The sequence below is a fragment of the Carcharhinus amblyrhynchos genome, chromosome 11 (genome assembly GCF_965287045.1).
Source record: "Carcharhinus amblyrhynchos chromosome 11, sCarAmb.v2.hapA, whole genome shotgun sequence".
Classification (NCBI taxonomy): Eukaryota; Metazoa; Chordata; class Chondrichthyes; order Carcharhiniformes; family Carcharhinidae; genus Carcharhinus; species Carcharhinus amblyrhynchos.
This window is the reverse complement of record NC_137334.1, coordinates 24,369,221-24,384,339: the sequence shown is the minus strand read 5'-3', so window position 1 is coordinate 24,384,339 and position 15,119 is coordinate 24,369,221. Positions and strand designations below refer to the sequence as shown.

General features: G+C 42.9%; 1 protein-coding gene across 2 annotated transcripts in view; it reads right to left on the bottom strand.

Annotated features, from left to right (window-relative positions):
• The window catches only part of vps8 (VPS8 subunit of CORVET complex), a 599,989-nt gene that overhangs the window by 24,595 nt on the left and 560,275 nt on the right, over positions 1 to 15,119 (bottom strand). For both annotated transcript variants that reach the window (XM_080198763.1, XM_080198764.1), the window contains exon 45: positions 6,998 to 7,075. In XM_080198763.1, the coding sequence (XP_080054889.1) occupies positions 6,998 to 7,075 (78 nt within the window). The remainder of the gene's footprint in view (positions 1 to 6,997; positions 7,076 to 15,119) is intronic.

Sequence of the window (15,119 nt, the reverse complement as noted above, 5' to 3'; positions counted from 1 at the left end):
ATTTTAAATCAAGATTTTTGGTTATTCATAGAATTATACAGTGCAGAAGAGGCCATTCAACCCATCGAGTGCAGGGGCACGGTGGCATAGTGGTTAGCACTGCTGCCTCACAACTCCAGGGATCTGGGTTCGATTCCCGGCTTGGGTCACTTTGTGGAGTTTGCATGTTCTCTCCTGTGTCTGCGTGGGTTTCCTCCAGGTGCTCTGGTTTCCTCCCACACTCCAAAGATGCGTGGGTTAGGTGGATTGGCCACACTAAATTGCGCCTTAGTGTCAGGGGGATTAGGGTAAATGGGGTAAATGCCTGGGGTTATGGGGAACGGGCCTGTGTGGGATTAAGATCAGTGCAGACTCGATAGGCCCAATGGCGTCCTTCCACACTGCAGATTTCTATGAGTCTGCAGTGACCACAATCCCATCCAGGGCCTATCCCCATAACCACTTGCACTTGCTCTAGCTAGTCCCCCTGACACTAAGGGGCAACTTAGCATAGCCAATCCACCTAATCCACACACCTTTGGACTCTGGGAGGAAACTGGAGCACGTGGAGGAAATCCATGCAGTCACGGGGAAAACATGTAGACTACGCACAGACAGTGACCCAAGCCAGGAATCAAACCCGGGTCCCTGGTGCTGTGAAGCAGCAGTGATAACCACTGTGCCACACTCATCAGAGGAAATCATTTCTTTTCTCTCTATCAAAACTTTCCATCATCCTGAAAACCTCTCAACTCTGTGTTCCCTGTCCCACAGTTGGAAATACTCCAAATGCAAACAGCAATGTTATGTGGCTAATATTGCAACATTGCTGCCAACTACCGCTGTTTACAGCAGTAGGTAAATGCTTCAAATCAGCATGTGCCACATTCCAGTACCAGACCAAAAGTCTAACGCCTGCTGAACTGCTCCTAGCTCTCTCTATCTGCAATCTTTGCAGTTGAATGGAACATACAGAGGAAGCAACAGCATAAAAAAAGGGATTTTAGAATTTACATTGATAACCTGGGGGGGGGTTACGCTCCAAAGCATCTTTCATGGGCGCGATGCTTTGAGCTCAACTGATAAATGGGGTGCAACCTGGTGATATTGGAGACGCTGTACAGCTAGAGATAAACTAATTCACACAAGTAATTTTAAAATAATCCTTCTCAGGGACTAAAACTTTTTTAATTTGGGGCATTTAATCAGCCTGTTTTGTACTTTACTCATCCAATTCCATGTGGCTGAAGGTGCGTGTAAGCATTGCAGTGGAGATGAAGTAGGTAAGAACACCTTTTCTGCTGGGTTTCTTGACCTCCTCTGCTGATGTCTTGATCAATATAAATTTTCTTCACCAGTTTCAGCCGAAAACTTCTTTTATGAAGTACTCTAGTATAAAGGTTTCCTTAACCACTGCTGTGTACAATTCTGTAGGGCTTTCTCAGTTACTTCCTTCTACGGCTAAAGAATCACCCTCATAACTTGAGACATTCACGTCAGGGATCAACCTGTGCTGCTTTCTATACCACCCCTAGTGCCTGAATGTTTACATTCAGTCTTGGTGATTAGAACTAACTGCACTAATCTAGCCACGAAATGTACTTATTAACATTACAGGCTGCCATATTAAACACTATTGCTCTGCATCCTTTCGACATGACCCAAAGAATGCTTATGATATTTACTTTCTTTAAGTTGGTTATTATTGTTTAGACATCGCAGGCATTCTAGGCCCTTTAGGCTCCTGTGATGATACACAACATGTAGCGCTTTCACACTCAATTTCCAGGTTTTCTGTTGAAATTACAGTCCTGGCTTACCTGCATAGCACACTGTGGTACGTGTTTTTAAGGAAAGACAGAATTATTGGAAAGTAAACGGAATGTAATAATCACTCCTTTTTTTTAATCAAGCTATGTGGGCAATTTTAACAAGATTCTTTTTAACAACGGTGGTGATTACATGGATTGAATGAAAAAACATGGAAACCCTAGCAGCAGAAGAGAACACACCCCTCACATCTTTCCAGAAGAAACAATTATCTCAAATATCATTAAGTTCATAGAGCAGTAGAACATTTGTGGCTGTAGACATTTTGACCCAGCCAGTGATGCCCATGTCCCATAAGTGAATTAAAATAAATGAACAACCCTCTGTTGTGGGGTGCAAGTGGAAAGAGGGGTGATTTTTGTTTGTTTGCAGCTCCTCAAAGGTGGTTGGGACTCAGTCTGTGAATATGGACGACGTGGTCCTGTGAGTTTTTTTGAGTAAGTTTTTTTGAGTAATGAAGCTTGGCTGAGTCCAGCAGTCTATTATTTTGTTGACACACCTTTACCCCAGGGCAAACATTGCTCAAGCCCTGGTCTCATTCTAGCCTCATGATTGCAGAAAATGCTGCAAGTGTTCAGCATGTCTGGCAGCATCTGTGTTAACCAGCTGGGTTTTCATGTTTTCATCTTTGAGATGGGAAGTGGGAACACTTGGTGTTCCCACTCAGTTCCCAAGTAACACTTGGTGCCTCTACCATGAGAGAAAGTGTCTGGTGGGATTTTTGTGGGGGAGGGCTAACTGGAGATGGGCCAGCCTCCTCTGTAAGGAGCTCAGAAGGGCAGCCACGGGGTTGCCAGGTGCTGAGGCAGGCTGCTTCAAAGATCTGCTTTGGTGATCTGGGACTTTGTCCAAGTCACAGTGACATTAATAAAGCAAAACACAGCCCTCCAGCCCACATCCCCCATACCCCATCAATATCACCTCAAGCCCATAGCATCTCATGTTCTACATGCCAAACTATGGCAACCCCATGCCCATTCACCAAGTATACACTCTTACAGAACACTGAACCCTTTAGTAATAATAGCATTTGTGAAAGCTCTTGAAAAAAGCCATGCATTCATAAAAGTTGCATTTACTATAGCTCAATAAAACTGTCAATCATCCAGACCCCTTGAAGTATAAGAAGCAGAAACTACAAGCACCTGAAATCTTTTTATCATGTGTAAATAAACATTGTGCAATTAACAGAATACATCAGTGAGAAATAACTCATGGCATGGTAGCACAGTGGATGGCACTGCTGCTTCACAGCTCCAAGGACCTGGGTTCGATTCCTGGCTTGGGTCACTGTCTGTGTGGAGTTTGCACATTCTCCTTGTGTCTGTGTGTGTTTCCTCCAGGGGCTCTGGTTTCCTCCCACAGTGCAAAGATGTGCGGGTTAGGTTGATTGGCTATGCTTAAAAAATGCCTCTTAGAGTTGTGAGATGCACAGGTTAGAGGGATTAGTAGGTAAATATGTAGGGATATGGGGGTAGGGCCTGAGTGGGATTGTGGTCAGTACAGACTCAATGGGCCGAATGGCTTCATTCTGCACCGTAGGTTTCTATGATTTCCAACTGTCAATTAAGCAACATTTTCCCTGGGGTGTAGCTGCTTCAAGAGACTACTGAATGTCTGGGCTCTCAGTCAAGCCTCATTATGCATTCTTACATATGCTATGGTACCAGATCAAAAACACAAGGTATATCATGAAACCAGACTAGACCCCAGCAATTTTCTATTTTGGCATTTGTGTGAGGGTAAGATGTTTCAGTCTAGGCATGATTCTTCTGACAAACCAGGAAGGTTTTTATAAAAACAAACATGAACAACACAGTTTAACAAATGAATCAGCATAACTTTTAACAATTGAACAATACTTGAACATGACAAAATACAAATGTTAACTGCTAGGCTATCGCTATGAGTTCCAATTCATACCATATTTCTCTTATAGACTAAAACTCCCTGTTAAAAGTTAGTTAGCAAAACACGGCGGCATGGTAACACAGTGGTTAGCACTGCTGCTTCACAGCTCGAGGGTCCTGGGTTTGATTTCCGGCTTGGGTCTGTCTGTGTGGAGTTTGCACATTCTTCTTGTGTCTGCGTGGGTTTCTTCCAGGTACTCCGGTTTCCTCCCACAGTCCAAACATGTGCAGGTTAGGTTGATTGGCCATGCTAAGAAAACTGCCACTTAGTGTCCAGAGATGCGCAGTTTAGAAGGATTAGTGGGTATAATATGTAGGGATATGGGGGTAGGGCCTGGGTGGGATTGTGTTCAGTGCAGACTCGATGGGCTGAAGGGCCTCTTTCTGCACTGTAGGGTTCTATGGTTCTGACACAGGCATTCTTGCTGTGGCTTAGGTTACCAGTACTAAAGCTTTCAGAATACCTCTAGAGAAAGAGGGACAGAGTGACACCTGTTTCTCCTGGCAGCCCAAGCAGCAACTATTGTATTTTAAAATGAAATGGAAATACTATTTCTATCTTCAAGCTTAGCTCCTCTCATTAAGCAAACAATTCTATTCTTGTCAATCAAGCTAATCAAAACTTTACAAATCTGCAGGGAAGACCCGAGTAAACACAAATAATCTGTTTAAAGCAAACACTTCAGGTCTAAAATGAGTATTTATCCTGTGATAAAGATTTTGCTAGACAAATTGAAAAACAGATCTGAATTTGAAACATACCCCTTATAAAAAATATGGTACAAAGAAATATGATATACCTACATTTTTTAAAAGCACAGTATCTTCACATATACAGGAAAGAGGACTCTGAATGAGTTGTTTAACAGCTGGTCTAACTCCACAAACATTTTGGAGGGTAGATGCTTATCCTCAATAGAGCTGGCCAGTTCATGAGTGCAAGTAAGTTGACCTGTACAAAACTGCACCATTATCCCTGATGGTAAAAGTTGGACGTGTCCAGAATGGGGCCAGGAATTCTGGAATTGGCTCCGACCTGATATTTTGAGAGGTTCGCAGTCTCCCTGCTTTGCAAAGATCCAGCTCGAAGGTTCAAGCTGAGGATTCTTGATCAAATCTCAGAACATGTTAACATAGAACATAGAACAGTACAGTACAGTACAGGCCCTTTGGCCCTCAACGTTGTGCTGTGCTATGTCCAAACCCAAGATGAAGCTATCCCACTCCCTATCATTCCGGAGTGCTCCATGCGCCTATCCAATAACCGCTTGAAAGTTCCTAAAGTGTCCGACTCCACTATCACAGCAGGCAGTCTACTCCACACTCCAACCACTCTCTGAATGAAGCATCTACCTTGGACATCCCTCCTATATCTCCCACCATGAACCTTATAGTTATGCCCCCTTGTAACAGCTACATCTACCCGAGGAAATAGTCTCTGCATGTCCACTCTCTTTATCCCCCTCATCATCTTATAAACCTCTATTAAGTTGCCTCTCATCCTCCTCTGCTCTAAAGAGAAAAGCCCCAACTCCCACAACCTTTCCTCATAAAATGTACCTTCCAAACCAGGCAGCATCCTGGTAAATCTCCTCTGCATTTTCTCCAATGCTTCCACATCCTTCTTATAGTAAGGTGACCAGAACTGAACACAATATTCCAAATGTGGTCTCACCAATATCCGGTATAGTTGCAGCATAACACCACGGCTCTTAAACTCAAACCCCCTGTTAATAAACGCTAACACACTGTAAGCCTTCTTCACGACTCTATCCATTTGAGTGGCAACCTTCAGAGATCTGTGGATATGAACCTCAAGATCTCTCTGGTCCTCCACATTCCTCAGAACCCTGCCGTTGACCCTGTAATCTGCATTCAAGTTTGTCGTACCAAAATGAATCACTTCGTACTTATCAGGGTTAAACTCTGCCACTTTTCAGCCCAGCTCTGCATCATACCAATTCCCTTTCTCTGCAGATGTTTTCAGGCCTGTTGCGTATTTCTAGTACTTTGTTTTTATTCCTGACTTCCAGCATTTGCAGTATTTTGTTTTTTGTCTCTCTAACTCTATCATCGCATTATCTGCCACTTAAGTTGGTTTGAGATTGTATACTGGGCAAGGGTCAGCAGACTAAAGCTCAGATACAAAAACAGCGGCCATAGCGAATTCCATCATGTAAGTAATTCACAGGGAGCCGTTTTAATGATGACTTCTCTGAAACAACAGACTGAATAATTATGCAGTTTGCATCAATGCCTCTGACTTTTACTGACCTTCCCAAGAGACACAGAAGATATTAAAGAAGGGAACAACGTTTCATCATTTGAAATATTGACTTTCTATTTGTGACTGTTGTACATATATCATGCAGAGTTTGTTCTTTAAGAGAAGTCATCATTAAAACGACTCCCTGTAAATTAATTACACAATGGAGTTCGCTATGGCCGCTGTTTTCATACCTGAGCTTTAGTCTGCTGACCTTTGCCCAGTATCCAATCCTCAAAGCAGCTTAAGTGGCAGAAACATGCGGGGATAGAGTGACAAAAAGCAAAATACTGCAGATGCTGGAAGTCTGGAATAAAAACGGGAAATGCTAGAAAAACTCAACAGGTCTGAAAGCATCTGACAATGAGAAGTAAATAACATTCACACTGCACAGTGATTTAGAATTATATGTATGAAGTTTTAAAACATAAACTCTACATGAAAAAGAAAAATCCGTTTCTAGTCAGTAAGACCTATAATCACAAAACTGCTGCACTTCAACATGACATGGCAATGGTGTATGTCTGGGAAGTGACTAAAGAACGTTGCACTGGTATAGCGCGAGATTCTCTTCTGAGGTTGGGGCACATTATTGTGTGTGGGCCAGAGATGGTTTTACTGTGCATCTTACTATTCACTGTACCTAACCTAGGATGCGCCAGGCCATGGCTGGGTGCTTGAACTGGCAAATGGAGAATTCCGCAGTCCTTGCCATTCAACTTATTAAGCACAAAAACACACTTGAAAATAACAAAAATCTCCCTGTCAGAATTGTTTTTAAAGATCAGATGTTTGAGAGACAATGCACAGCCTAGAACTCGAGTGCAAGAGACAAGACAGATACTGTGTGGTTCCGCTGCCTCTCCAGATGTAAATCAATAGCACATATCTTGCAGTGCCATCTCTGGTTACTCATAGCTGTCTTTTAGCTTTATAATAAACAGCATTGCTTTCTACAGAGCTACATCGTTTCAGGAAAGTGTAATTAACAGTAGGAGAATTAAGATCGTACCCGAGATGGTCCTTTGTAGAGGCGTCGGAGCTGGTCAAAGGCTTGGATCTGTTGTGGTTCTAGCGCTGCTTCAGTTGGCTGGAACAAGAAAAACAAAATGTAAGAGATATAAGATCTTCTCCCAAATGATGACACCATGCATTGCTGGCACTAACCTTTAACAAGGTTATAAAAAACACAATTATAATAACTAGATTATAAACAAAGAACAACACAGCACAGGAAACAGGCCCTTCGGCCCAACGAGCCCACGCCGCCATCTTAACAATGTGTTTTTCCTCCTCCACCCTTGACCAATGTCTATGCTTATGGTACCCCCATTGGAAACCAGATTAAGGGGAGAATAATTTAGGGGCAATTTGTTACACCAATCAGCCTAAGAGCACATCTTTGGGGTGTGGGAGGAAACCGGAGCACCCGGAGGAAACCCACGCAACCACAAGGAGAATGCACAAACTCCCACAGACACTGGTCCAAATCCATGTATCTGCACAGCTAACAGTGATAGTCACTGAGCTGTTGTGGTGCCTATCTGCTGGTCCAGTTTTAAGCATACACAAACGACGTGAAGTACTAGGCTACTCTCGAAACATCCAAGAGCAGCCCACGTATGACCCACTGTGTGCATGCCCCTCGTTAGACAACGAGGTGGACTGGCGCACCTGCGGAGTAATAGAGAAAAAAACGTCAACACATGTAACAGTAGATTTCCAGGAACATCCCGAGGCTCTGATCCTTATTTAAAACAGCCTCCTATAACCCTCCATCCCTGTTTCGCTCATGTGTCTATCTAAGTAAACCTTAAACAAGTCCAGCGTGCCTGCCTCCACCACCTTATGTGGCAGTGCATTCCATACCCCCATGACCCTCTGTGAAAAACCTCCTTCTAGCATCCAAATTATACCTCTCCCCCCTCACCTTAAGCCCGTGGCCCCTTGTGATATTTGTCTCCAATCTAGGAAAAAGCTTGCCACTGTTTACTTTATCTATACCCTTCATTATTTTATACACCTCTATCAGATCCCCCCTTAATCTCCGTCCTTCTAAGGAAAAGAGCCCCAGTTTTCCCAATCTTTCCTCATAACTCCCAACAAAAAACATTTCTTGAATATTGCTGAAAGAAAAAATAAATCTACTGTTGAAGCTTTTCCTCTTACACTCATCAGGCCAAATGCCAAATTGAAATCTGGTGTTCTCGTACTCTTAATGAGTGAAAGAGGAAAAGTTTTAACAGCATGTCTCTTTCGTCAACAATAGAAAACACTTCTTATTAATAGCAGCTGCTACGCTGCTGTCAGAATTTCACTTTCTTACTTAATGCGTCATGCTGTCAAACACACAAGAAACTGCTCAGTAATGCTAAGGGGCATTCATTTATTGTGGCTGAAAAGTCACACTCCTCAGGTTTTCACCACATTTTTGTGAACCATTTGGCACAATTCCAATTGGCATTTTTATCTGAAACCTACAAATAAACTTTGTAACACATGGACAAAGCTGATCATGAAGAATTAGTAAGTTAAAAGGTCAATTACTTGTGAAATATAACCTCTGTTCCACTGCTCACAACCTGCACTTGTCTGCTATTTTAAAAATTACGTTTACAATATTCACATTAACCTTTACAGTAAATATAAATCTAAATAGATATGAAATGTAAATGCAAATAGATTGCTGGGTTTGATGTATAGGATGTCCTCAAAACAGTTCAATTGAATTCAACAGAATTACGAATACTTAGGACGGATTTCAATGCTGACTAGTGGACAGATTGATGATAATTTGAGCATAACTTTAAATTGGTTAGTCCTGGGCAAGGCACCCACTACTCAAATATACAAGGCTGGCACCAACCTTGGCACATTCTTTTAAAGTTGTGGAGGTAGATAAGTTGCATTCTGAAGCACAGAGCAACGTGCTCAAATCTGCAGAAAATATCACAAAATGACAGTAGCAGCTGAGAGGAGAGAGAGTGAGAAAGACCCTCATACATTGACTTGAATAAAATATGGAACCCAGTAGTCTACTGATGGATGGCATTGAATAGCAAGATATAAGCATAGGGGCTCTAACCAGGGCACACAGCTACAAGATAAAGGGCCAGTTGCTTAAAACTGAGATGCATAGAAATTTCTTCTCGCAGAGAGCGGTGAATCTCCGGAATTCTCTGCCTCAAAAGCTGATGCAGGCTGAATCATTAGAAGTAGTTGAAATGGAGGTGAATAAGAACTTGATAGATCGAGGAATAGAGGGCTATGGGGAAATGGCACAGAAAAGGAGTTGAGGCCGACATAGATCAGCCATAATTGTGCTGAATAGCGGGGCAGGCTGGGACGACCTGCTGGCCAACTCCTGTTTCTATTTCTTGTGTTCTTGTGAAAGATAAATAACTAACATACAGATTCAATAGACTGTGAGACAGATGAAGATGGATATTTATTAATCCTCTCACTCAAAATATCCAGTTAGTCCGTGACAATTAGCAAAGGAAACAAGCCAAACGCTGAAACCAAAGTCTTAAGTGAGTGGGCAGCAAGATGGCAGAAGATAAACAAGGAAAAGCTGTTCCCAATATCTTAAAATGAAGGATTTATGATTTGGGCAAAGATACAGGGAGTTCAACAGGTGAAGGATGTTTCACCTGCAGCATGTAATAATGACTTGGAACTTTCTGTGCATGAAATGCTACAATGAATGATTCCAAAGGGAAACTGGATGGGTACAGTGCAAAATAAACTTACAGGGTTAAGGGTATTGAAAGTGGAACTGGTTGGATTGCTCTAAGGGTAGCCAGCATGGATTTGGTAGGCAGAGTGGCCTTCCTCCATGTTGTAAAACTCAATGACTAAGTAAATAGTTAGCAATGTGTGGAATATAAATTGAGTGCAGTGGTGAAGATATGGACAGTTTAAAATGAAAGCAGTAAATGGTGGAAATAATTAGCAGATTGGTTATCACTGCTGACTCACAGCGCCAGGGTCCCAGATTCGATTCCCAGCTTGGGTCACTGTCTATGCGGAGTCTGCACGTTCTCCCTGTATCTGTGTGGGTTTCCTGCGGGTGCGCCGGTTTTTTCCCACAGTCCAAAGATGGGTGGGTTAAGTTGATTGGCCGTGCTAAATTTCCCCTTAGTGTCAGGGGCCTAGCTAAGGTAAATGCATGGCGATATGGGAATAGGGCCTGGGTGGGATTGTGGCTGGTGCAGACTCGATGGGTCAAACGGCCTCCTTCTGCTCTGTAGGGATTCTATGATCAGGCTGAACATGTGGAGAAATCTGATGGAAATGAAATCTGCTTCTCTCTCCACAGACGACACCAGTCCTGCTGAGTATTTACATATTTTCTCTATTTCAGATTTCAGAGTCCATGGGTTTTGATTGAGACTGTAACAGCAGCTAGGACAGTGCTGGGGTGAGACTGAGCGTTCTGCTTGAAGTACAATTAGCTGAATTGTTTTTTGGACAGTATCAACCTTGTAGAAATTAGAATCATCCTGGTCCCTCTCTTTTCAATCTTATACAATTGCTAAATGTAGCAGAATAAGGGTTCCTTTCATTGAAATGAGTTCTGTGGAATCACTGCAAATTTAAATAGCAAATTAATCAGGTCAGTTTCAAATAATGTTCAGCTCTCACATGTCTGACCTTAAACTGCAAAGTTAAATCCTGTCCAGCAATTAATCCTTTATTCTTCACAGATGATGTCAGGGTACAGACTATTAGTACTGCATAACAAACACAAGTAAAAACTAGCACAGCTTTACTCATCTCTGAGATACAGCAGTTTGAACATAAAACAAAGGAATGGGAGTGAAATCAATCCTTGTCTGAATGTGCTGAAAGGGGGCATTAGTAACTTGGCAGTCTGCTTCACCCACAATGGAAAAGAGAAGTCAGATGGAGTGTAAATCTCTGCTCTCCCGACCATGTATGTGCATGGAACAGTGGTTAGCATTGCTGCTTCACAGTGCCAGGGGCCCAGGTTCAATTCCGGCCTTGGGTCACTGTCCATGTGGAATTTGCACATTCTCCCTGGTCTGTGTGGGTTTCCTCTAGGTGCTCCAGTTTCCTCTCACTGAGCAAAGAAATGCGGGTTAGGTTGATTGGCCATGCTAAATTGATCCTAGTGTCAGGAGAATTAGCAGGGTAAATACATAAGGTTACGGGGATAGGGCCTGGGTGGGATTGTCGTCAGTGCAGGCTCGATGGGCCAAATGCTAACCACTGTGCCACCACTGGCTATGAAACCTGAGTTATCATTTTGTTATTTGTTTTCAAAGGATGTTTGAACGGGATGATGGAGCTGGTGCCTCGTACCTGTGAAAAATAGGAGCAGTGATGGGCGATGTGTGAACGTTGGATGCCAGGGAAAGGACACAGTGCATCTGCTAGTTATTCAATCTTATTACAAGTATTTCAGTAGGAATGTATTCAGGTGTTGGTGTACATTGGTAGTATCTCCATGGACCAGCAAGCTGTTTGTGTGTATCTGATTCCCAGAATGTTCTGGACAGTTGCAATGAGGGAGTCGTCACAGCTTCAGCTGTTTCATTTATTTTATCTGCTTTTCTCACACAGGAAAGATATTGTCAATCCTGCCTCAGCAATTACCCGCAGAAAGATACTCAGAAACCACATAGCTGTACTAAGCCTCTACACACACTGCACCTTCTCCATAAGGACCACCACTATTCACACCACAGACTTCTCAGCTAATTGAGGATAAACAATTAATCCCAATTTTGCCAGCGACACACACTGCCCAAGAATAAATAATAAATGGTATTCATCTGACTGTCATGTGGGGCAGTGACTGAATCCAGTGGAAATGTTTTGTGCAGCAAGACTTTGTACGGACTTGAATAGAAACGGCAGCAGTGTTTTTATTGCCTGGCATCAAGTTCTAATGGAGCCTGTGCCACCAACTGAAAAATAAACCACTTCATCCATCATCAAAGAAGAATCACTGAATCCATCATCAAAAAAGAAATAGCGAGGCACCTAGAAAGGAATGGTTTGATAGAGCAGACGCAGCACAGAATTGTTAAGGGGAAGTCATGTTTGACAAATTTATTGGATTTCTATGAGGATGTGACTAGTGCGGTAGACAGAGGGGAACCGGTGGATGTGGTGTTTCTAGATTTTCAAAAGGCGTTTGATAAGGTGCCTCATAAAAGGTTGCTACAGAAGGTTAGGGAGCACGGAGTTGGGGATAAGGTGTTAGCGTGGATAGAGGATTGGTTGTCGAATAGGAAGCAGAGAGTTGGTATCAATGGGTCCTATTCTGATTGGCGGTTGGTGACTAGTGGAGTGCCGCAGGAATCGGTGCTGGGGCCTCAGCTACTTACCATTTATATAGATGATCTGGAGGAGGGGGCTGAGTGTAGGGTGACGAAATTTGCAGATGACACGAAGATGATTGGTAAAGCAAATTGCGTGGAGGGTGTAGAAAGTCTGCAGAGGGATCTGGATAGGCTGAGCGAGTGGGCGAGGACCTGGCAGATGGAATATAATGTTAGCAAGTGTGAGGTTATCCACTTTGGCAGGAATAATAGGAGGAGGGATTACTATTTAAAGGGCGAAAAGCTGCAGCATGCTACGGTGCAGAGGGACCTGGGGATCCTTGTGCACGAGTCGCAAAAACCCAGCCTGCAGGTGCAGCAGCTGATCAAGAAGGCGAATGGAATGCTGGCCTTTATAGCGAGGGGGATAGAATATAAAAGCAGGGAGGTCTTGCTGCAACTGTACAGGGTACTGGTGAGGCCGCAGCTGGAGTACTGTGTGCAGTTTTGGTTGCCGCACTTGCGCAAGGATATTTTGGCCTTGGAGGGAGTGCAGAGGAGGTTCACTAGGCTGATACCGGAGATGAGGGGGTTGGACTACGAAGAAATACTAAATAGACTGGGTCTGTACTTGTTGGAGTTTAGAAGGATGAGGGGGGATCTTATAGGGACGTATAAGATAATGAAAGGGATGGATAGGGTAGAGGTAGAGAGATTCTTCCTGCTCAGAAAGGATAGCAGGACTAGAGGGCACAGCCTCAAGATAAGGGGGGGGGGGGTGCAGTATAGATTGGAGTTGAGGAGGAACTTCTTCACTCAAAGGGTGGTGAATCTCTGGAATTCTCTGCCCGTTGAAGTGGTGGAGGCTACCTCGCTAAATATATTTAAGTCACGGGTAGGTAGGTTTTTGACAGACAAGGGAATTAAGGGTTATGGGGAGAAAGTGGGAAAGTGGAACTGATCCACTTCAGATCAGCCATGATCTTATTGAATGGCGGGGCAGGCTTGAAGGGCTAGATGGCCTACTCCTGCTCCTATTTCTTATGTTCTTATTATTCAATTGAATGCTCCAAAACTTCTGCTCAAATTCCAAACAATATCTTTCCTACATACTTTCCTCCACTACTGCATGTAAGTTACGGCTAGGTAGTAGTTAGCAATGCTGCCTCACAAGGCAGTAGGAAGTCTCACAACACCAGGTTAAAGTCCAACAGTTTTATTTGGTAGCACAAGCTTTCAGAGTGTTGCTCCTCCTTCACCTGAAGAAGGAATGACACCATGAAAGCTTGTGCTACCAAATAAACCTGTTGGACTTTAACCTGGTGTTGTGAGCCTTCTTACTGTGCTGATCCCAGTCCAACACCGGTGTTGCCACATTGTGGCCTCACAGCACCAGGGACCCGGGTTCGATTCCTGGCTTGGGTCACTGACTGTGCGGAGTTTGCACATTCTCCCTATGTCTGCATGAGTTTCCTCCTTGTGTTCCAGCTTCCTCTGTCAGTCTGAAAGATGTGCTGGTTAGGTGCATTGGTCATGCAAAATTCTCCGTCAGTGCACCTGGCGTGTGGCGACTAGGGGATTTTCACAGTAACTTCATTGCAGTGTTAATGTAAGCCTACTTGTGACCCTAGTAAATAAACTTTAAAAAAAGTATATTTCAAAAACCTTTTGTGAAGAGATTTCTTTATGTAACTGCATCTACATCATGCTAATATACACATGACTACCAGCATCCAGTTCCTTGCCTTCTATCCTGATTAACATCGGCTGAATTTTTAACATTCAAAGTTACTCAAAATGTTTTTTTTTAAGTTATTCAACTTTACAAGAATATTGACAAGCAATGGTACCTCTCAATTTTCTTACTGCGCACAGACTGATTTTTTCAATGCATGTGTCTTTATTATTTTTTGCATGGTCTGGCACACACAGGGTTTTAGAATGGATAGTTTGTGAGTGACATGTAAGTACCTTCATCGTTGCCGAGGGAAGTCTGCTGTGAAGAGAACAATCGGCTACGGTGTGAAACCTCAGTTCCATTATCATATTATCTACTTTATTACAGCCACATTCGTAGGAAAAAACGATTCCAGCAGCAATGCCCCCTACATATCTCAGCCTCGCAGACAGCAGTATAAAACAAGTTAATATCAAGCAGAGTGTTCAGCAAGCTTTGATAGACCAGCAAGTGTGCACTCAGCATCAAATCACCCTGAAAATTTGCCGGAAAAAAACCTGCAAAAAGTCCTTTTTTCTGAATGTTTACCTGAATGTCAGCAGTCGATAGTACATTAGTAAGTACACTGAAGATCAGCTTTATGGACCATAGTGGAAGATGCTTCTGAAGCTCGGACACGAATGGCCAGATTAATACACAGCATGTGATATTATGTCAAAAATAATCTCTCGAATGGAGCTGACCAAATCTTTAATATGAACAGTAGCATTTGCTGATTGTGCCTATGTCTGTCACCACACGATAATAAGTACAATATAGATTTTGAGGTAATTCTCTCCTTAAAGCCAACACTGACCTTGTGAAACAATCCCTGCTCCTTTCAAGATAATATTCTATTTTAAGGTTATTTCTGCAAGGTCAGGCAATTGTACAACTGAAATGGATGCACAGTATACACTGTAAAGAAATAATACTGTTTAAAAAGGACTGACTTGGATTTCTGTGGTGTGTATGTATATGCTTGATCTCTGTCCACAATAAATATTGAAGCAGAACCCCCTTAGAGAGAGAGAGAGAAGTGGTATTAAATTTAGATTGCTCTTGCAAACAGCCAGCACAAATAAAGGTCAAACTGCTGCCTTCTGTTCCATAAACTTCTATCA